This window comes from Mchenga conophoros, linkage group LG4 (assembly GCF_057382185.1).
Source record: "Mchenga conophoros isolate Kocher_MC1m ecotype Shallow Benthic linkage group LG4, M_conophoros_male_GT1.1, whole genome shotgun sequence".
NCBI classification, from domain to species: domain Eukaryota; kingdom Metazoa; phylum Chordata; class Actinopteri; order Cichliformes; family Cichlidae; genus Mchenga; species Mchenga conophoros.
The window spans coordinates 30,742,528-30,765,147 of record NC_140529.1 but is presented as its reverse complement, the minus strand read 5'-3'; the positions used below and the strand labels follow the sequence as shown (position 1 = coordinate 30,765,147).

General features: G+C 38.6%; 3 protein-coding genes across 6 annotated transcripts; 2 read left to right on the top strand and 1 right to left on the bottom strand.

The window, feature by feature from the left end:
• Positions 1-94: 94 nt before the first annotated feature.
• On the top strand, positions 95-8,586 carry snx8a (sorting nexin 8a). 2 transcript variants are annotated; one of them, XM_085271724.1, is made up of 14 exons: positions 95-230; positions 346-412; positions 1,115-1,242; positions 2,031-2,160; positions 2,923-3,113; positions 3,223-3,343; positions 3,874-4,010; positions 4,188-4,268; positions 4,373-4,533; positions 4,722-4,851; positions 4,947-5,015; positions 5,424-5,573; positions 6,821-6,970; positions 7,281-8,586. In XM_085271724.1, the coding sequence occupies exons 2-14, from the start codon at positions 391-393 to the stop codon at positions 7,359-7,361; spliced, it is 1,551 nt and encodes a 516-aa protein (XP_085127850.1). In that variant the 5' UTR covers positions 95-230; positions 346-390; the 3' UTR covers positions 7,362-8,586. The 2 variants fall into 2 exon arrangements, with proteins under 2 accessions (XP_085127850.1, XP_085127851.1); XM_085271725.1 differs by lacking the exons at positions 95-230; positions 346-412 and having other exon boundaries at positions 1,138-1,280.
• On the bottom strand, positions 8,567-14,405 carry nudt1 (nudix (nucleoside diphosphate linked moiety X)-type motif 1). Its single transcript, XM_085271730.1, has 4 exons — positions 14,160-14,405; positions 13,889-14,049; positions 11,501-11,642; positions 8,567-8,985 (listed from the first exon to the last, which is right to left on the bottom strand). The coding sequence occupies exons 2-4, from the start codon at positions 14,042-14,044 to the stop codon at positions 8,813-8,815; spliced, it is 471 nt and encodes a 156-aa protein (XP_085127856.1). The 5' UTR covers positions 14,045-14,049; positions 14,160-14,405; the 3' UTR covers positions 8,567-8,812.
• Positions 13,949-21,614, top strand: mrm2 (mitochondrial rRNA methyltransferase 2). Of its 3 annotated transcripts, XM_085271729.1 has the most exons (3): positions 13,949-14,061; positions 15,660-15,939; positions 16,658-21,614. In XM_085271729.1, exons 2-3 carry the CDS (start codon positions 15,690-15,692, stop codon positions 17,086-17,088), a joined length of 681 nt encoding a protein of 226 aa, XP_085127855.1. In that variant the 5' UTR covers positions 13,949-14,061; positions 15,660-15,689; the 3' UTR covers positions 17,089-21,614. The 3 variants fall into 3 exon arrangements, with proteins under 3 accessions (XP_085127855.1, XP_085127853.1, XP_085127852.1); XM_085271727.1 differs by lacking the exon at positions 13,949-14,061 and having other exon boundaries at positions 15,599-15,927; XM_085271726.1 differs by lacking the exon at positions 13,949-14,061 and having other exon boundaries at positions 15,599-15,939.
• Positions 21,615-22,620: the final 1,006 nt, after the last annotated feature.

The following is a 22,620-nucleotide window of genomic DNA, read 5'->3' as shown; positions in this document are numbered from 1 at the left end:
CATGCAGACAAGTTTAAAGAATGAGGAACAGAGAATAAACTAAAATTAAACCTCCCAAGTGAAACCATGAAATAAATATCCCCCTTCGAGACATTTTCCCCCATTGCAAGTCTGATAAACCTCGGTCTCACAGAGTTGGGAGCTTCATAAATCGCTTCTTCACACCCCAGATCCGTTTCTTGGTTCGGATTAATGCAGTTTAAAGGCACAATTGGTGATTAACTGTGGCTGTAAGTAAATTACTGCACTTAATTCATGTGGATTATTCATCTCTGGGCTCGGACTTGCGCCAGCGATCGCTACAACTTTAAGAAATAAATTGCATGTTTTTTTTCTTTTCTTCAGGAAATCACATGGAGGTGCTCCCGTGCTCACATGACAGACTGAACCATGGCAGGAGAGATCAGTGAAGGTAGAGTGCCAAAACTTCTTAAAAGTCCTTTTTATGACAGTATCGCCAAATGATTTCCACATTGGATTTATTTATTTTTCTCGACGTTGCGATGTCGGAAAAGTTTAAAGTGTGAATATTCCTGCGAACTAAAATCGCTATGAGAATTTCTGAGTAGGCAACATTACGATCGGAATCAATCTTCTTTTGAAAAGCCGTCATGTGCGCGTTTTATCTCACCAGTTGATGCTTTCTTGATACCAGTAAAGCTACAGTCTTGGTGATTTTTCCCGGTAAAGGTTATGTAAGCGGTGAACAGTGCTACTTAGTTTGGGAGCTGTTTTACTTCCATTTGGAAAACTTTCCCTTGTCCACTGAAATACCTAAAAACCCCGTAGTGATCTTATCTGAGCTGTATTAATCTTATCTAGTCCGCACTGCTCTAAAACTGAAGTTGTTAATATAATAATTCCCGATGTTTTTTCTTTCTTTCTTGTTTGTTTTTTTGTCTGTTTTTTGGATGCCTTAAAAGATTCAAGGCAACACAGTAGCCTGTAATTTCTATGAGGGGTAATATAAAACCACGAGATAGGAAATAAATCCTGTAGTTTCATAAAATTAGTTTCTCGTGACCCCTGCACTGGTTACCACTTCATTATAATGATGGCATATTTCTCATATTTGGGCAGTTGTGATGCTATGTAGGTGTTGTTCCTCTTTTAGGCTCAGTTCCTGCCTATTACAGGGAAGTGCATGAGGCCATCCGCTGTAGGACAGATGAGAGAGTGCAGGTTGAGGTTTTTCAGCGGCTGCTCCAAAGGACCGATCTCTCCAAGGTGGTCTTAAACCAGGTGCGGGGTCCACATTTAAAGCATTCATGCTGCGACAGGTAGAGACTGCATTGTTATCTAAAACTGTAACTTTTACTTATTAACCGGCACTGGCCCAAAGCAGCCTACTGTAATGGACTATACAGCCCACACTGAACCGAAATAATAGAGGAATATCCCATTGACTCATCCCTATTTTTTGCATATTACCAATGTGACACATGCACTCACAGTTTTATAGTGACATGAGGCTGGCATAGAAAAGGATTACAGAGTGGTGAATTGAAGCCTTTAGTCAAAGAGACAATTTAATAAATTAAATGGGCTGCTATGCCACATTTTTGCTCAACTGTTCACTTTAATTTTGATAAGGGATGCTTTGTGAGTTAGTGTTAGCAAATGCAGACAGAGTAGATAAAGACATAATATTTTATCAGGTCGCCACTGTGAGATAGGCTCCAGTGCCCCTGTCACCCTGAGTTGGAGGAGTGGTTGAGACAAATGATAGTGGGATGAATATCTTATCAGCAGGAAGTATTGTTGGCTTGTAGGCATTGAATACATAGCGGTGTAGCCCCGTGGTTTTTGTTTGCATTAATGCTGAGATGTACAACACATCCACAATATGAAATTCCTCTGAAGTTACAATGTCTGCAGGTTTCCCATTTCCCCTTCCCTGACCTCATTGCATATCATTGCCTTTGTGTATACTGCGCACTTTTCGCAAAAGGAATGCAAACCACATTTGAATTTGGTTGTCAGACTGTAAGATTGTGACCCTGAGGCCATATTGTCTTTGTTCTCTTCAGATTGCTGAGCATCTTGACTCCTCCGATGGATTCCTGAGCAAATTATCACTCTATAAAGCACTCGCTTTGATTGCTCTCGCTCAGCAGGGCAAGCAACCGAGTCCCAAACTCTTGGAGAACTGCATACTAGGTAGGGGACAGTGACAGCAGTGTAGTAAATGTTTTACTTAATGAGTAGTTTGGAAAGTCTTCAGTGTGTAAAACGGCAACGCCAGCATTTCCTCTGCTGTCAGGATAAATCATTTGCAAAGATACAAATGTCGCTCTTTTTATTGACCATGTAGATGTAAGGTTTCACTTTTAAATAGAAGTTTTTTTTTTTTAAATGACAGCTCTAAACTGAAAAGTACCAACTGCATAAAATATTCATTTCACTTGCCTCACGTGGCTTCATTTAGTTTTATTTTATTTTGGTAGGGAAGACTTTGCTATATTTAAGTGTTGCATTCTTTCACTAGCCCCACAGAGGGAAGATGACAGGGGGAGAGGTTTTTATGGTTTTCATTGAGGTAGCCATTATGCTGGCTTGAGTTAGATCCATCCCCGACCTTCTGTGATTATTTAAGGCTCTCTCTGTTATTTCAGGTGTGGCCAGTGTGGCAGCTTGCTGCATGCCACTTCCTTGTCAGCTCCAGAATGAGTCTTATGCATTTGTGGGAGTACATTACATTCAATTCACGTTCTTCCTGGAATGTCCTAGAAGAAATGAAAAGCAGATCACATGAATGCTACACACAATACTGGGCTAGCAGGAGACAAACAGAGGGAAACACGTAGTCTTGGTTTTAACATCGGCATTCCTCGCAGTTGGGAAATTCACTTCTCTCTAGATTCATTGATTCAATCACGGAAAACAAATATTGGATCTTGGTTGTTGCTGTGTGGTTGTCAGAGTTACCGAAACCTCAGCTCGGGGAGCCGAGGGACCTGAGCACGCTGAGGATGCAGCCGGCTCAGGACGACGTGCTGACATTGTCGCAGACGCTGGACGAGCTTCTGGGGAAAGACACGGTCCAGGTGGAGCTCATTCCTGAGAAGAAAGGCCTGTTCCTCAAACATGTGGAGTACCAGGTCACCAGCCAGGTAAAACCTGATACATTAAATATGTGCGTTACAATGGTCTAGAACACTATGTGAACTACTACACTATTACTCTTTCTCTTAAATTTTCTTGTCTTTTTGTTTTATTCAGCGTTATAAGATATCAGTTTACCGGCGTTATAGCGACTTTGATGTCTTCCACGAGGTTTTGCTTCAGAGATTTGCCTACAGAGTCGTGCCAGCTTTGCCACCTAAAAGGATGTTAAAAGGAGGTAGGTCAGGGTCTTTGTTTCTGCATCGAATCATTTTACAGTTTATTTTTTTTAGCTGAACATGTCTGTTACTTCAGATTTGTTTGGAGATTATTTGGGTGTATACTCTCGACAGAATGGTTGACAAACACGTAGCCAAGCAGTTTGGCGGGTAAAGAATAAATAATAAGAATAAAGAAACTAGTGATGTGTAAAAATCCAGCTGTTTCCTCTTTATGTAGATTCTTATGCACTGATGAATCCTCACAAACACGCTTGGTTAGACACAGACTCCCTTACGTCTTAATCAACTGTAGAATATTTTTAAAAAAATGCATCATCATATGCAAATCAACCTTTCCACCATTGGTGCTTTTTGATGCATAACATCGGAAGAGTTCTCCATTTATGGTTTTTGAGTAAATTGACATGGACTTCAAGTTTAAGCTAAAGTTTGCCCCCTTTTATACCCCGAACACCCCTCTCTGTCAGTGCTAACACTCCTGGTCAAACTGCTCATCGTGTTTGCTCTCTGCTGCGTCTGTCCACAGTCCTGACCTCGCTCTCCGAGCGGGAGTTCATTGAGGGGAGGAGACGTGGCCTCGGCAGATTTCTTAACTTGGTGGCTCGACATCCTTTCTTCTCAGAGGATGAGCTGGTCAAGACCTTCCTCACTTTCAGTGGCTCTGTATGTCGTTTCTTTAACTTACTCCCTGTTTCTTTTGTGCTGGCTGTTGCACAGTAAGCATTATGGTCATGATGACTGACAGTGCAATGCATCCTGTTTTAGCTAATCTGTGTCGTTCCCCCCCCCCCCCCCCCCCCCCCCAAACTCTGACCTCCTCACCCTCCTCTTCCCACACAGGATGTTCAGTCTAGGCTGCGTGACACTTGTAAGAAAACGGGTGACGAGTTCATGATTAACAGAATCGCAACTCAGGCAAAGGTTTGCACATGGCTGATGACTCCAGTTGTACTTTTCTCATAAAGAATCGCCTGCTTTTAAAGATTCAGACGGCACAAAAGAGCTTTGCCTCGCTTGCGTTACAGGAATATCTCCCAGCTGACATTCAGGCTCAGTTTTCGACAAGCAGAGAGATGATTAGAAATATCCACAACAGCTTCCAGAGGCTGCGGGACAGAGCTGAGAAAATGGTGGAGCGCTCTAAGGACAATGCATCTGATCTCCTCATGTTTGGCAAAGAGCTCAGGTATTTTATTATTAGGGGTATAAACTTAATCTTTCTGTAGTATCCGCAGGTATTGGAGTTTTTGGTAATAAGGTTCAAATCCTCAGTGTTATCTGTGATTCTGTTCCTGGTTGTTAACTTGAAATGAGTTTGGCAGCTAGCACACCACAATATTACTTTCTCCCTCTGTAATATTGTATTTTCTGCAGTACACTGGGCTCAGATGCCTCGCCTCTTCCCTCCTTGGCCTCTTCACAAAGCACCTGGGGGACCCTGCGCCAGTCGCTGAAGAGCCTTTCTGTGGAGTTTGCTGTGCTGTCTGACAAAGCTGCTCAGCAGGTACAGCCCTCAGTCTTTCATCTTCACCACCTGCTCTGCTGTGTTTGTCCAAAACTGGCACTGGGTAATAAATGTTGTTTTGTTAATGTCCTCAGGGCCGGCGAGAAGAAGATGATGTTGTGGAAAAATTGAATCTTTTCCTGGATTTGCTGCAGTCGTACAGGGTGAGTGAGTTTCACTTTTGGTTCTCGCCTTTCACTCCACCTCCAGGGGATCCTCAACCTTTTGTGTGGCAGTTACTTTTGTTCTGCCTGCTGTTTTCTGATAGAAGCACAATAAATATTTGTAAATTTAAATTGAAGTGCATTTAGTAACCAAAGTCAGACTATTATGTAATGGACTGTTTTAACCTCACTCCATTGAAATTGCTGTTTTTATTCGTGGGTGGAATTTTTTTGATTTTGCAAAGCAGCTGGTGGGTTAACAAGAAATCATTTTCCACAGCGTCTATCAAATCTATTAACCAAAAAACAACATGCATAAAGTTCTTCCATTACCCCTGGTTGCTATGTGCAGCACAGCGTGTTTCCCTACAATTTGTAGTCAAATAAAGAAGTACTTTGTTTCTCAAGGATCTCTGTGAGCGGCATGAGAAGGGCGTCCTCCATGAGCACCAGAAAGCATTGCACAAGTACAGTGTGATGAAGAGGCAGATGATGAGTGCCACTGTGCAGCACAAAGAGCAGGCATCTGTGGAGCAGCTGGAATCGCGAATTGTTCAGGTGATCATTTCATCTTCTCTTTTTGTGAGCCTTTAGAGTGTGAACTTCTTTATTGCTTTAAAAGTAAAATTCTACAGTGACTGAAGTTCATATAAAAGTAACATGTGCCCTGAAAACACACACACTGACCGTATAATTGTGTGGGTTTGCATATGAATGGAGCTATAGCCTTGTGAGCCATTAAAAAAAATAAAAAATAAATGTTGGGATGAGAGAAATTTGTCAGCTGCACATTATCCTGTTCCACTACATCCCAATGGTGCTCTATTAGATTGAGATGTATTGACTATGAAGGCCATTCGAGTACAGTGAACACATTGTCATGTTAACCTGCTGAAAATGGCCATCAGAAGATGGGGACAATGTGGTCATAAAGGGACAGGCATACTCCTCAATAGACTGTTTAAACACTTAACTGGTACTAAAGCACCTGAAGTATGCAAAGAAAATATCCCCGTGTTTCTACATCACTATCACCAGCCTGAACGAAACAGGGTGGATCCATGCCTTCATAATGTTTACACCAAATTCTGACCTTACAATCTGAATCTCACAGCAGACATCAAGACTCATCAGTTTCCAGTTGTCCAGTTTTGGTGAATCTGTGTGAATTTGTAGACTCGGCTTCTTGTTCTTAGCTGACAGAAATGGTATCTAGTGTGGTCTTTGACTGTTGTAGCCCTTCTGCTTCAAGGTTAGATGTGTTGTGCATTCAGAGACGCTCTTTTGCTACTTTTTATTTATTTTTCTGTTGCTTTCCTATCAGATCGAAATAGCCTGGCCATTCCACTCTGACCTCTGTCATTAACAAAGCATTTTCAAGCCATTCTCTGTAAACCCTGGAGATGGTTATGCAGACAAAATATACATAAAGTGTCCCATCAATGCATATAATGCTCTCTAAAAACAGAGATTATTAGTTGACTGATATGTGAGATATGTATTATTATGTACAACAGTCATAAATGAATGATGAAAGGTAATTGCAGTGTTGACGTGACAACACAAAATGGAAAATTTTAAATCCTATAGAATCTTTTAAATGTAATTGAATAATTTGTGTGCTTCTTGTTTTGGCAATGAGAGTAGAGCTTCATCATGTTTTATTTTTTTTCCTTATTTAGTACCAACACTTGTACATATGAAAATAGACAATGCTTACTCTATATAAAGTGTTTTATTTCTAATCATTCCCATCCTTTAATAAACGGTAAAGACATCTTACTGTATGTTTATTCTAATAACAGCAAGAAAATGCCATCCAGACCATGGAGCTGCGTAACTACTTCTCCCTATTCTGCCTTCATCAAGAAACACAGCTTATCTTCACTTACCTTCCGATTACCTCGCACATTCTCGGATCTTTTGTTAACTCCCAGGTCCAAGGACACCGAGAGGTGAGACAGTTTTTTGAAAATAACTTTTCTACAGATCCGCCTTTATGGCGACACCACTCCAGGAAGGTCAAATAAGTTTTAAATTGGCTACTGAAACTGATGGATGGTACAGCTGAACAGACCGAACTTTTTCATCTGGGATTAGAAACCAAGCAAAGCAGTAATGGTTATGTACTTCCTTCTGATCGCTGGTTTTCAGTTTCTGTGGTTCAAGTACTTGAATGCTTCTTTTTTTTTTTTTAAAGCTGGAAACTATTGAGCAATATATTCTGTGCAGTAAAATACACTATTGTTTTCCCTTTCTTTTTAGATGGGGGAGGTGTGGAGTGAATTGCAGCCAAAGCTTGGGTGTCTCTTCAGCGGTAACAATGGACTGAAACACTCCATCTGAAACCTAAATGTACATGAGATGAAAAAGGAAAAACACAGCCACTGAGGATTACAAACTACAAAATAATGCTAAAGGGGGGGAGCAGAGCTTTTTCATTCAGTTTTGTTTTGTCTGATCATTGGCCATATCACCTGCATGGAACAGCTGGCTCGTAAAACACTTTATGCTCTGCTTCTGCGTAAAGTCCAGTTCACCATTAACTTTTTATAATTATTTGAACATGTCAGGAAAATCCTATGAAGTGTTATTTTACAACGGATACAAGGCTGGTGCATTAATTTCTGCTTTAGTTAAAGCACCTGTATGTGATATTTAAATTTTCCACACTAAGATGAAATAAGTAGTAAAGGACAGAAAGGCTGACTTTATTAAAGGGTGGGACTATTAAAAACCTTAATGTTCTTGCTTAATAACATTGAACCAGTATATTATTTTATTTTATAAATGTTAGTTCGTAGGGATGTGTATTGGCATACTTTTCCTGCTTTTTGTTTTTTTTACAACAAGAGTTTTCGCTGCCTGAAGTATTTGCAAGCGTCCCAGTTTTTATTTTATAAGCTATTTCAAACATCTGACCTTAAACTGTAGGATAATATGAAGGGCAGAGGTGAGATCTATGAAAGGATAATGTCTGGCACTAGTGACATAATGTCAATAATAACACTATAAGCTATTGATTTACTACCAAAGACAAAGCTGCCTAAATACACTCCTTTGCTGTACATAAAAGCAGGACTCCTGCATCACCCCATTTTAACAATCATCACTTTTAATTTTTTTAAGAAGATTTTTGCGCACATCAGCCAACAGATGTATTATTATCCGGACAAAAATGTCTGAATTTTGCTGGATTTTCTTCTCATTCACTGTCTGACTTTGTACTTTTCTAAAATTATGTACATTTTTGGTTTTTTGTACACACATATAACAGAGAATATACTTTACTCAAATATATGTAACAAAGGTGCAATTTGGGGTTCATGTTAAAGAAGCTATGTTCCAAATTGCAAATGAACTGGTTTAAACATGTATTTTATGAAGAAACTCCCATACAGTATGAAACAATTATTTTAGTAATCGCCTTAATTTTGGAAACGTGCTGCACAGAATATGAAACCTAATGAATTCAGAACTGTATATACTGTAAATATTCCACTAAAGAGGTGCTTCCTGAATTGTGTTGAATCAGATACTCTAAAAATAAAATGAGAGTATGGATGTTTTCTTTCAGTGTAGTGCTGCTTTGATTTTCATGGGGAAAAATCCCTGTAAAGAAATAAAAAGGTTTCTAATTGTGTTACAGCTGCGTAACATGTAAACCCTCCACAGGATATCTTCGTTTCCTCCGCATAATGACACAAAACAGCCGTTGGATTATTCCTGGTATTTCTCACAGGTTTTATATTGGTCCCTGATGTAAATGCCACCAGTAACAGCTCGATTATTTCCCTTCAGAGCTCCTCCACTTCTTCCAGCGTGTGGCTGAGAATCACATCGTGACCCTGAAACTTGAAGTATCCAACAAATTTCTTCTTCTGCAGCATCAGAGGGAACCACAGTATATCATCGGCCCACATCTGACTGAAAGGAATTTTGTCACGTTCGAACCACTGGGGCCTCATTTCTAGAAAACAAAAGAAAAAATAATTAGACCTCCGGAGAATGAAATAGCATTTTATCATCTGCCTTCAGATATCATCTGCCTTTTCACTGTCATTTCTTAGTTACTGTCCAGAGAATGGAGAGAATTATTATTAAATCAATTCAAGTTGCTTTAGGACCTCAATCCTAAGTAGACAACAGACATCTGTATTACAGTAGTGCAGATAACACTTGCACTCATTTCCTGCCTTATCTGTTTTATACAAAACAAAACTTTTATATGATAAGCTGTTAAAATCAAACACTTAATGTTATTTGATGTGCCTTAAAACGCTCATAAGTGTGCTGAAATAATTATTGTCACTAAAATTACTCTTTTTAGAATTTTTCTAGTCAAAGATTAGAGAGAAAAAACTCCACCATATTCATTCATTCTTTCTTAACCTTAAGAAGATGATAGAAATGGTTGGATCTTTATTTATTTTTTTAATTTAATGGCTTGACTAGACTATTCTTGACTAAACAAACCTCATACTTAATCCCCCAATTGGTTATTAGTATTTTCCAACTTTAATTTCTGTCTTGTTAAATCAGTGTTAAAACCACATTACACAATTTCCCTTAACTTCACCACATTTCAGTTAAGCTTTTTTCCCTCTACTTATCACTTCACCTCCTGACTGTTTGACTTCTTTTACCCTCCAGACTCTTTGGTTCACTGCTAATGCCTGAATGCTCGAGGAGCTGAGGTTTGCCGAGCGCCTCCAGACTTCACCTTGCTGACCTTGGCTAAATTGCCTGGAAAGACATCCTTGCAAGTTCTTCCTGCTAAGGGCATCAACTCTTCTTTGTTTATTTACAATCTTTACCACTGAGAGCACAATTATAGATTTTTCTTTCCACTTCACAAATATACTACACACGCTCCTACTTCTGTGTATCTCACACAAAACAGTCAAATAGTCAAACAAAATCCAACACAGGATACGACTGGTTTAGACAATTGCAGACCCGTTTCCAGACTTCTACTAATTTCTAAAATAACTCGCAAAACTACTGCTTACCAGCTTACCAGCTTTTTCAGCTGGTTGAGGGACATTGTACTTAAAAAAAGTATACCAGTGACCAGACCAAACCAACAAACATATTATTGATCTGGTATTTCTGGCACTGCTCTCAAATTTAATAATAGTTATTTGACAGAGACTTCAAAATTCATAATAACTTTGTCTTTATCTTCTCTTTTCCCATGTGACATCTCTCAAAGCTCCACCCTTGTACCATTTCTGCTTTCATTACATATTTCATGTTTTAGAGATCTCATATTTCTTACTGCTGCTCATCTGATAATATGTAGCTATACTTTCCTATTACACCTATCAACCAGTTTTCACTGTCATTACCGACTGAGTGTCTTTAAGTATCTCAAAACTGAGGCCCATGTGTTCAGGCCTGACAGCTTCTTTAAGGAGATCGGTCATTAGCCCTGCAACATCAAATCTGTGAGGAGTTTTGCAGTTATTTTGACCAGCATTTGAATTTTGAACCTCAGCTCTCTAGCCTCATGTACTCATTTCTTTCAAATAAGAAACATCACTAAAATCAAACCTTTATTGTAACCTTCTGCTTTGAACACACACTCCAATCTTCTGTCTGCTGTAAGTTATTGTACCTTACCTTTGATTTGCACTACTCGGTCCTCCCTAGCAGGGAGGACCGAGTAGTGCAAATCAAAAACCACAAAGTGCTTGCACATCACGCCTATTCCTATTCTTGCTATCATAAACCTTGCATGGAACGCAAACGCCATGAAACCCCCCCAGTGACGCCTGACTCTAGTTATTAGAAGAATTTGGCTTCAATTGCTTTGCTCAGACTGCTTGTTTCACTTTTAATTTTGCTGGAAAAATATAAAACTAGAAGAGCCTGCAAAACAAAGCCCCCTGAAGATGTCAGGAGGAGGTCAAATGCTTTTCACAGACTTCATAGAACTCTTAACTATGAACATCTGCTCCAGTACTGCGCAATTATTAGCTATATTATAGTTTTCCTTGCTACTTAACATTTCTACTCAACTCCATTTAAAAAGCTTCTTTCGGCTGCTCACTTATTATTAAGGGGTCACCAAAGTGGATGGATTTGCATATTCAACAAATTTGATTTTATAAAACCTTTAAAATATTATTTTCAATAAGAAATGTGACAGATATGAAAAACGAACTGTTGATATAAGTTTGGGTCAAACATCACTTTAACAGTAAGTTACAAAAAATGGTTTATATCACGTTATTAGGACTCAATTATATTTATTATAAATATATTAAAATATAAAATATTTTCGTGCCAAACTGTTAGGCACTGTGCAACAAACAATCTTTGCATCTCCTCTCATAGGACACCATTATCTGAAACGTATAGGCAACAGTGAACTAAAATTCACCACCCCAAGCTCTCTCCTTCCTCTCATTTCAACCACTTTCAAACTATGATACCACTGGATTTCTTCATTTTTCAGTGTGGTGCAGCGGATGTGATACCATCGGATTCTGTCGGTTCTCCATTATATGTGTCGGCTCTGAAAACATGGACATCAAGTAGCTGCGTTTCTCCCACAAATTCAAATTTGATATTTCCGATCTTGTCGAGTGCATCCACCGTGAGACCACTTTCTTCTTCCAGCTCTCTGAAAGGAAAAAAACATCAAATAAATGATTAATTACGTGGGTCTTAAAAATAAGCTCACCGTAGACGTCACACGGGCACTAAAAGCAACTAAAAATGGCAAAGTAATGATATCGGTGGTTCTAGGACACAATCTATTTGTGGCATTTGCTTTACCCTCTACACAAAACATTTTAAGATTATTAAAAAAAATTAGTATGAGAGTGAAAGGTCTGGATAAGAGCTTGTGGGCTGAACATTGAGATCGGGGTCAAAGTGTTGTTGCAAACTGCAGAGGGTAGTAAAATATGCCAAAATAGCATGTTCAGGTTGACTGAATGTCAAATTTGTAGTACTTTTATTCTCTCCCATCTTTATTTAAAAAGTAACTAACCATGAACTTACCATTAATACACTAATATGTGACGTGCTTTCTAATAAAAATGTGTCGTCAGAGAAGAAATTAATATAAGAGCTTTGTCGCTTTCTATGAAGGTGTGGCAGGGCGTGGTCTGCGGTGCCGCTGCAGAGGAGGCGGACGCACCTGAGCGGCATCCGCAATCACGCCTCGCCGGCATAAAGAGTTTGTACTGGGTCCTGTCAGTTCCTGTTTTGGTGATGTGCTTGGCTGGTGGCTGGAAAGCTGCAGCCGTGTGTGTCATCATTCATTTACAGAATGTTAAATCTTGGTAAAGGTACACTTGATACATATCTTACTCATCACAAGAGCTTCAGAGATAAGAACTGTTAGGGGCAGGGATGACGACTTTTAAAAGACTGAAAAAAAATTCAGATTTTCTGGAACGATGCAGTAGCTCTTTTTGTTTTATTTTCAGGGGATTCATCCCAATCATAAAAAAAAAAACCAACAACTGCAAAAATTATGCATTAGCAGCATCCAAGAAAACACTCCACATTAAAAGCTGCTGGTAGATGCCAGCAGCAAGTGAATTTTAACGTTCCTTTCACAGAATATTATACATTACACTCAACATATTAACAGACACTAATTTATATGATTAGGACTATTAATTACAAACTGCAGTTTTCCTCTTTTTCTTTTTCTTTAATCAATCACACTTTTTAAAAGAAGCTCTTTTGTCTAGCAATATTCTCAGTCACAGCACGTTATCTAAGGGTCCTCATTTTAGCTTTTTAGTCCCCAGTACTCAAGCCAAACACAACCTTAAGTTCCCTTCACTAAAAGAAATGTTTTGATTGGTGTTGGCCTATTCGAAACTGATTAAACTAGATTTAGAACTACTTTAGATAAAACCACAAGGGCTATAAAAATTACACCTGTAAAACCCTAAAAGATGCTTTGTGTTTGCAGAAATTTGTGCCCCCCCAAAAAAAACAAAAAAACAAAAACCCAACTAGAAAAACAAACAAACAAAAAAAAAAAAACATAGTTGCACATCCAAACGTGCTGTGGTGGGGATTCAAGAAAATAGTTTGAGATGATTTAAGCTTTGGGATGAAGCATATTATCCTGATGGACGGAGTCATTAGAACATGAGCACACCGTGGTGCATAAATGGATGGACATGGTCATCAACAATATTCAGGTAGGCTGGTAGCATTTAGATGATTAGCATTTAGATCAGGGGTGTCAAACTCAAATACACAGTGGGCCAAAATTCAAAACTGGAACAAAGTCGCGGGCTAACGTTAATATTTATTGAAATATATTTATTCCTCCAGATATAAGAATGAATCTTTTCTTATGGACTCAAACAAGTTTTGCTGAAAAACTGAATGTGGAACAAGCAAAGCTTAATACTAAACAATATATATATTAGCTGTATAATACCAGTAGGCCAGCTCTAATAGTAATTTGGTATGGCTTCGCGGGCCAAATGTAATTAGGCTGCGGGCCAAATTTGGCCCGCGGGCCAGAGTTTGACACCTATGATTTAGATGATGTTCAGCTGGTACTAAGGTGCCCTAAGTGTGCCAAAAAAATATCCCCACACATTAAACCAATACTGCCCTGATACAAGGCAGAATGGGTCCATGCTTTCCTGTAGTTTACAATAAATTCTGACCCCATGATCTGAGTGTCACAGTCAAAATTGAGACTCAGACCATTTGACATTTTTCCAGTCTTCTATTGTCCAATTTTGGTCCCCATGAGAAACGTAGCTTCCCAATTAGTTTCGTCACACTTAAGACCACTTCATTTCAAAATCATTTAAATCGTGAGTCTATTTTTATTATAATTATTATTTTTTTAATATAAAAAATGTCGAATGCAACTAAACTTGCCTCCTAGCAGCGTCCTCAATGGTTTCTCCAGGCTGAACTTTGCCCCCAAACCCGTTCCACTTTCCAGCACCAAAGCCCCTCTTCTTCATACCCAGTAGCACTCTGCCCGGCTGGACAATGAGCACAAGGGTCAGCAGCTTGGAGCTCAACATCTCGCCTGAGTGTGGAGGTAAAGAAATCTGATGTTAAACTAACGCAATGCATCTCCACTGTGCTGCACAGTAAGCGTAATCAGCTGCACACTCCGCTGTGTGCTAACATGGTTACCTGCTAAGTAAAACTGTGCTAGCGTATTGAAAAAAGGAATTTTTTCTCAGCGGTGGCCGAAAGAAAAAAGACGAAAAACTGCTTATAAAAACAGTATACTTTGAGTTCAACAACTCCCGCGTGCAGCTGCAGATCGGTTGTCACGTGATGTGCTGATACGTAAGAGCGTGGATGAGTACGATTGACGTAAACTCAGCTCACCGGGTCCATCGCTTTCTTGCTAGATCGGTTAACCGTGGTTACCATGAAATGTGTTCGACTAGAAACTGCAGCTGGTTAATGCTGCAGTTACAGCACGTGTTATCTCACGATAACCCAACAACAAATGGAGGTTATCAGTAATTTATTGATTGATTATTTTTATTTTGTTAATATAACAAAAACTGCTTCTAAAAGCTTCGTTATGTCTCTGATGGTTCTCAGTCATCCAGGCCTTAGAAGCGTATTTACTTGCTTTCATTTCTTATTATTACTAATAGTCTATAGACTATTAGTAATAATAAGAAAAGCAATAATACTTAAATGCACTTTAGTCATGCCTTACAAAAAACGATTCCATCTGAAATCTGTAAAATTTAAGGTTCAGTTTACCATTCAAAAACTGAAGAACATTTTCCAATCTAAAATTGCAACAAATCATCTTTGTGGCCCATATTATTATTACAAGTTTATAGAGAAACCCAACCAGATAAACAACTGAATAAATAAAGGAAAATGGATGAATGGCTGAACTATAGAGAATCTGGAGAACTATCTGCATGTAAAGATCATTACTGACAGTCTCCCGGCCCTCAACTGAATCTACATTTAACAGCATACAACATTCCATAATGTGAAATCACTGCAGGGGAAATGAAGAAATGCCACTTCGTCTCCTGTACTTGGAGTACTTGGATGTCATGGTACTTGCCTCAGCTGGTAGCTCCATATGTTTTGATTTGGTAAAGTTTTACATCAGATGCTCTTCCTGACAGAACCCCCAAAGAGAGTGGAATCGAATTGGTGACCTTGGTGAGCCAATGTGTTATTCGCCAATCAAACTCTCCAAAGCGTTTTGGAAAGCATTTGTGCTTTACATATGCTGCAATTTATTCCATTAGGGGAGGCCTCGTCTGTCTTTGACAGTGTCACACCTTCTGCACATATTACAGCACTGTAATAAGAGTCTGGCTTAATATAGCCTGCCTGTTTTCCACACATTAAAAGATTTTGTACACAGTAAAAAAATAAATAAAGAAATGTGACCTAGGATTTCTCAGTATTGTATAAACTTAAAACAAATGGAAAAATAAATTAGGCACATTAGCTTCAATCTGTCCCAGATAGGAACACTTGTTGTGTACATGTTTTGCAGTAAGGGGACGTATATAGGCACGCACCTAACGATTTTGCCCTTAACCAATGAGGAGGGGGGGCTCGTGTATTTCGACGCAAGCGCAGTTCAGCATGCGGTACACGTGACTGCGCAATGTAATAACAATGTGGATGTTTTCCTTGCAGAGGAGATATCTGCACTTCTCGTTGTGTTTGATGAAGAAACTGAAGGGTAAGACGCCAGCGGAGCAGCGCTGGCTCCGACGGCAGCTTAAAGACCCGTATGTCAAAGCTTCCCAGGTCCAAAACTTTCGATGCAGGAGCGCCTTCAAGCTTCTAGAGATAGATGACAAGTTCAGGCTCTTACAACCTGGATACACTGTGGTGGACTGCGGAGCTGCTCCTGGAGCCTGGAGCCAGGTGGCAGTCCAGAGGGTCAATTCAGGTGTGACAGGTGAGAGGACAGGTGAGATCACACAGGTTTGTGGGAGGGGCGCCATGATATGATTGTTACGACGTTTAACCTAGAGTTTGTGCTTTTGCTAAGACTGTATGTCAGGGACGACTTTGAGCCCAACCTTACAATATTTTGTCCGATTTTTCCCTATTGCGTAGCGGTTCTGTAGTTTTCCAAGCGTAAAGTATTGTGGCTCATGCCTAATTTTCCTAATAAGATTATATAGGCATCATAAAATGTCATATTGATTGATTTCGTTTTTAAATATCTGCAGTGTGGTTTGAATATTAGCATTCAGAAACCGAAGCTGCTCTTAATATCCATCATGTCGGCGTTTATTCCTAGTGATGCAGATTGATGGGAAGAGTCTGCACTACATTTACCACACAAACAAAAAGCAGTGCTCTGCAAAAAACAGAAGCAGATGTGATAGACTGTGATGTATTACCAAGCTGAAAGTTATTGAAGCCTATGGCAGATGCATTAATAAAAGCAGAAAATTCACAAAAGAAACGTGTATTGATGATAATATAGAACATGTGCTATTATAATTTGATATAATTATGTGTTATTATAATTATCAAATGAGTTGTCTTGCTTCTCTAGTTGATCGTGCAAGGAAATAGACTGGCTTTTATATCCAGACTTGTCTTTCTTGTAGCTCAGCCTTAAATAACAGAAAAAATAAGCTTGTAAATTAAAGTCACTATCTTTCCTATTACCTTAGATCCAGAGTTGCCTCGTGGTATGGTTGTTGGCATTGATTTGCTGAACATACCGCCTCTGGATGGTGCTCACTTCCTGTCCAATTGCGATGTCACAGACCCTGCCACACATGCCAAGCTGTTGGAGCTTCTTCCCCACGGCAAGGCTCATGTCATCCTGAGCGACATGGCACCCAATGCCAGCGGTTTCAGAGAGATGGACCACGAGAAACTCATCACAATGTGTTTGTCTTTGATAGACTTGGCTGAGAAAATTTTACAGCCCCAGGGTTCTCTTCTTTGTAAATACTGGGACGGGATCCTTGCTCATAAACTGCAGGAAACGCTCTCAAGTGTGTTCAGTAGTGTTCGGACTTTAAAGCCAGATTCCAGCAGAAAAGACTCAGCTGAACGATATTTCCTTGCTAGAATGTACAGAAGGCCAATAAAGTGATGTTTAATTATGGAGTGTGTGCTCCGTTCAGTCTGAGCATGACGAAGGGGCTCTCTTAGTGGCTGTCATCAAAAGATGGCACTGTTGAGGCATCGGTAAGGCTGACTGCTCCAGGCACAGAAGCAAACACATTAAACACTGTGATGCTGGCTTTTAAGCCCTGCAAACTTAACACAGCAGCAGTGAATCAGTAATATGTAAACCTATGCAAGAATCAGTTTGATATTCCTCAAGAGCCCAATGCAGTGCTTCTCTGAAGTTATTGTTTGCCCCAAGTGTTTGTTCTACACACTCAGACTGGTATTTGCTTTGTTACAGAAAGTCATCTACCAGTGGTGCTTATGCTAATAATTTGCACTGCCAGCCATGTAGAAATATGTAATAATTCTCTCACTGAGAGCTCACAGAGAGGGAAAACTAATACATAAGAGTCAAACACAGTATGACTAACTGGAAGTGGGATGCTACTCAAGTGTTATTGGGTTCTGACAGTGAAAACATGTCCATTTCCTGTGAAAATGTGATAAGCACAGTCATTTCAGTTTTTCTTTTTTTCTTTCTTTCATATTTTCACAGATCTCCTTTAAATCACTGAGGTGAACACTTTCATTTGTTTTTATTTTTTAGTACAACTGGTCATGAAATAAAAGCACATTTTGTAGTCGTATAGTGTCACAGTCTTGTCCTGACTTGAAGCGCCATTCACCAGAGCCAGATGCATATACGATATCTTTATCTTCTCTTCCCGTCTTAGTGCATTCGTTTTCATGTACAAGCAACTATCATTTTTGGAGGGCATTTTATGCTTTTAGTCCAGTGACAGAAATAGATTGGGAATGACTTGCCACAAAGGTCTCCAGCTGGACACGTACTTGGGATGTTGCTTTACCCTTTGGCCAAAAGGGCTCTGTCATGTACAAATGAGTGAATAACAATGAAATGCAACCAAGCGCAGAGGTTCAAAGGAGAAGGAGTTATTTCAGGCACCCCTGGTTCTAAAAGGAAAAATCTCCATTCATTTTATAAACAGAGATGCAATTTGCTGAATAGTTCTACAGCTCGTATGTCTTTCATGGTTAAATAAATCAGTATAAAAGATTAACATCTGTGTTGGCAAACATTTGGTTCTTAGGTCAAGCCAGATGATAGCTTGATCTCAAGTAAAATAAGTATTTTTCTTTTGAATTCTGATTAATTTGTGGGTGGATTTGTAACAAGTCTACCATAAAAATAAAGTTCTTTAAATTTGCTTTTAAAGGTATAGTAATCCTTAGTACTGCAGTCAAAGCGAATCCAGTTTCTAGAGAGATAAACAGCCTAAAGAGGCTCTCTTATGGTTTTGGGTAGAAATGTTTGGAAGTTAGTAATTTACAACAGTTGAGTAATGAGGTCAAATATGCATAACATTTAGAGGATGTGCATGTTGCTTTTTAGATTTTAAATTTGTGCAAAAATGTTGAGCCACCTCATATTTCCTAATGTTTTGCTAGAAAAATCTCAAATGGGGGCAATGATTTATTTTTTTTCCTGATTTTTATTTTTTATTTATTTTTTCCTGGTGTGTCTGGTCAAGTTCTTTTCTACTTTGGCATACCTCAGTCTTTTCTCCCTATTTTCCTTTCTTAAGAAGGAATTCACATCAGTCACCCTTCCACCAAGACCATTTGTGATGAAGATTCAGCGAACAGTAGATGGATCAAATGAAGGACCATGTGCAATCTGCTGTAGTTTGCTTTTTAGGCCTGACACTTCTTTTGTCCTCTACTTGTCCAGTTTCCAATTTTTTTTTAAAAGAACATAACACACACCCTGCCAAGATGTGACATTTTTAGCTAATAGTTTTTTGGGAATCGCCTTGATGGTCAGAAAATAGTATTTTTTTTTTTCAAACTGTTTTATCTTTGGCAAGAAATGGGAACCAATTATGTTTTGTTGACAGGTTGTTGGTAACAAATTACCCAAAGATACATTTTCAAATGGATTATTTGCTTACTGTTATGTGTATGCACAACACTGGTTCATCCACTGATTTTGGTTTCTTTGGTGCTTAAATGATTTATAGGTCAGTGCTTTGGCTTAACAAACAAACAAAACAAGACAAAAGAAACCTGGTGAGGTGCAAAGACGGGACTGAGAATGAGTGAAGAAACCAGCCAATGTCCAAAGAAAGAAAACTAAAAGGCCTTAAAGACCTTCAGAAAGAAAGAAGAACTGATGCAGAAACAAAACTACTTCAATGAAAACACAAAAAAAGAATAGCTTCCCTGGAGGAAAAAAAAGAAAGAGGCGTGGCTCAAGTCTGAATGTAATTTTACTGAATATGAATATTCTGTTAATTTCATTTTTGCCTTTTTTCCCCAAATGTGTTTAATGCTGAATGTATATCTGAATATATCTATGTCACAAACAGTAACTGAAAATATTTTATTCCTTATGAAAATACAATATAATAAATGACTCACAAGCTGTTCTTGTTTTGAAATCAGTTTAGTCCTAAATTGTTTTTTTTTTTTCAAAGTCTGATCCTGCCATAAAAAGAAAATTAAAATCCTAATCGAGCTCAAATTTGCATTTATGCAGCAAAGAAAGAGATTGCTCACATGAATAAATGAATATGGCTGCTATCTGGCCTCTCTGTCTCAGGAGTGATGAGTAATACAGTGTGAACTGAAACATTCATGCCTCTTGGTAAAATTAACTGCATAGAAGGGAGACTGACCCCTAAAGATGATTGCTTAGAATGAACAGGAGCAGCCATGCCTGTTGATGAAGCTGATCGTGCAAGATGTGAACAGATGACCAATTTTACTTCTCATTACTTGTTGATTATTCAACCCTTTGCTATTTAGATTTAAATTATTTCAGAATTACTGTGGGATTTATGTAAATTCCATTGGACTCGAGTGTTTCGGCTCAGGATAAATGATGATTCATTCACAGGCTAATTCATTCTTCCCTGGACAGCTGCAGGTATCGTTGTAAATAATAGTAAATGAAGAGAGGAAAACAGAAAGCCACAAATTTTGATATTCAGATCTGTCTGCTGAGATGTGGTAATTACCTTTACAGTCTGCCACGTAACACCAGTTTTAACTTCTTTGGTTTGTTATTGCTGCAAAGGATTATATGAACTTTACTTTTCATAAAAAGTATTCTATCCTTAGCAGGTCTCAAAATCTGGATCATTTAATCTCAGATGAACTCCAAAACATGACATATTATTTAACAAAAACAAAGCCAAAATGCAGAATGTGTGAAAAACTACAACTCTAAGTACATTCCAACGTCCTTTAGCAGCATCTATTGTAGATTTCTGGTGTGATTGGGATTATTATCCTGTTTACTTTAGTATACAGAGGAGTTCATGGTCAGCTCAGTGAGTACAATGTGCCTAGTTCATATGGCTGCAAAACAAGCCTAAATCATCATCCCTTGACCACTGTGCTTGACAGGTGGCACAAAGTATTTTTATTTTTATTTTTTTTGCCTATGCTTTGTGTTTGGTTTTTATCTACCGGTAAATGTGATGCTGTGCATTAGGTCCATATATCTTCATGTTGGTCTCATCTGTCCAAAGGACATTGTTCAAGTAGTCTTGTGGTTTGTTTAGATGCAACTTTGCAAACCTTTGTCATGTTGCCATGTTCTTTTTAGATAGAAGTGGGTTTCTCCTGGCAAACAAGAAACACTTGCCAAGTCTTTCTAATTGTACTGTCATGGACTCTAACATTTAGCATGCTATCTGAGGCTTGTAGAGTCTTAGATGTAGCTCAAGGTTTTTTGTAATTTCTTTAAGAATTGCACGTTCTGACCTTGGGGTGAATTTGCTTGGGTGTCCACTCCTGGAAAGATTAGCATCTGTCTGGAATGTTTTGCACCTGTGAATAATCTTTCTCACTGTAGAAGCAATAGGCTTCAAATTGTTTGGAAATGGCCTTATAACCCTTCCCAGATTGACAGGATGCAACAAGCGCTTCTTTCAGATCAGCGCTGATGCATTTCCTCCTTGGTATTGTAATAATACACACCTGAATAGTCCAGACCAGCAAACTGGCAAAACGTCTGATTTACAGACACTTGCTCATGATCAATTAATCAACTTCATTTTATAATTACCACCTGGCTGCTACTAACCCTGTTAATTCCCACGGAAGCAATAAGGGTCTACTAAGTTTTTTTTTTACATACTTCTTCTGTGTTTTGGTTTAGTTTTTATTAAATAATGAATCTGTATAATACATGTTTTATTTTTAATCTCAGGTTGTATTTAAGACCTACTAAAGACCAGATATTTCTTTTATTATGTCTTGATATGTAAACCTTATAATTTATGCTTTTTACCTTGACTGTAAGACAAGAAGTAAAAGTACTACTGACAAGTTGCTGAGATTTTGTTGAAAAGGCAGAAGAATATAATTAACAGCTATTCAGTGTCATCCTAATCAGGAATTAATTTGAAATTTCTTACCTTTCTTACATTATAAATAAAAATGTGTTCACATGAATAATAAATACATTTAAGCCTATGTAATCTGATGTTATTCACTCTGGTGGCAAAAGAATGCAGAGGACCGCCAATTAGAAAAGCCCTCAAATGATTTGAAAAGAGAATTGATCTCTTACCAAACAGATTTTTTTGGAAAAACGGTTTAAAAAAAAAAACTCTGAATCTTTCTGGAAAAAAGACCTCCTTTTTGAATTTTTCTCTGTCCCACTAATAAAAACAAACATTGCCTCTAATATTAACACAGTGGAACTCTCAAGTTGGCAGGAAATTAAAGAAATGGAAATATCTTTTCTAACCATCGTGCCTTTCATTCCCTTGGCTGACCTGAGTTGCCAAAATGAATTGCTCGTCTGACAACATTCATCATTCCCAGTGCCTGTCCCTGAATGTTAGCAGACTGAGCCAAGCAGGCATTCACTGACGTAAAGTAATGAATACTATTATGATGATAATTTCATACCATCTTCACAGGGGGAAAAAAAGAATCTGAAATCTTAGGGCTGTATGAAGACCGCAACTCTTTTTTTTTTTTTTTACTGGAAACTCTTTTAGTTCATGATGGCAAGCCATTTAATATAATGGAAATTTTCTGGTAAACAAGCGTGTTTCTAAGAATACGTGGGAGGGAAAATATTCTCTTCAGACATCATTTTTATAGTGCCTCATTGCCTCTCAGACAACTGTAAAAAAACAAAACAAAACACAAAAACTTACAGGTATTTTGTGTCTTTTTCCCTGGCATTGTTATACAAAAGGACACATATCAGTGAACAATCTTGATCTTTGCTCATCGGGGGCTGCAGCAGCCCTGCAGAAAAATGTCAGGAACATTATTGCAAACGGGGTGAAGGTTGGATGTGGTACGAGGGTTAAAGACACTGAGGATAAACAAAGCACGGTGTACATTTGTAACCCCATATCTACTGACATTTACGGGGCAGAGCGGAAAAGGGAAACCGAGAGATAAAAACTTTGAACTAACTTTGTGTTAAGATTTTTGCAAGTGTGGATGTTTTCTGGTGATT

Coding starts and splice junctions, on each gene's coding strand:
- mrm2 (XM_085271726.1), top strand. CDS start 15,639: ATGTGGATGTTTTCCTTGCAGAGGAGATATCTGCACTTCTCGTTGTGT. Junction 15,940..16,657: donor TGTGACAGGTGAGAGGACAG/GTGAGATCACAC, acceptor CTATTACCTTAG/ATCCAGAGTTGCCTCGTGGT.
- nudt1 (XM_085271730.1), bottom strand. CDS start 14,044: ATGTTGAGCTCCAAGCTGCTGACCCTTGTGCTCATTGTCCAGCCGGGC. Junction 11,643..13,888: donor AGGACGCTGCTAGGAGGCAA/GTTTAGTTGCAT, acceptor CCTTTCAGAGAG/CTGGAAGAAGAAAGTGGTCT. Junction 8,986..11,500: donor AGAACCGACAGAATCCGATG/GTATCACATCCG, acceptor TTTGTTTTCTAG/AAATGAGGCCCCAGTGGTTC.
- snx8a (XM_085271724.1), top strand. CDS start 391: ATGGCAGGAGAGATCAGTGAAG. Junction 4,852..4,946: donor CTGACAAAGCTGCTCAGCAG/GTACAGCCCTCA, acceptor TAATGTCCTCAG/GGCCGGCGAGAAGAAGATGA. Junction 5,574..6,820: donor TGGAATCGCGAATTGTTCAG/GTGATCATTTCA, acceptor TTCTAATAACAG/CAAGAAAATGCCATCCAGAC.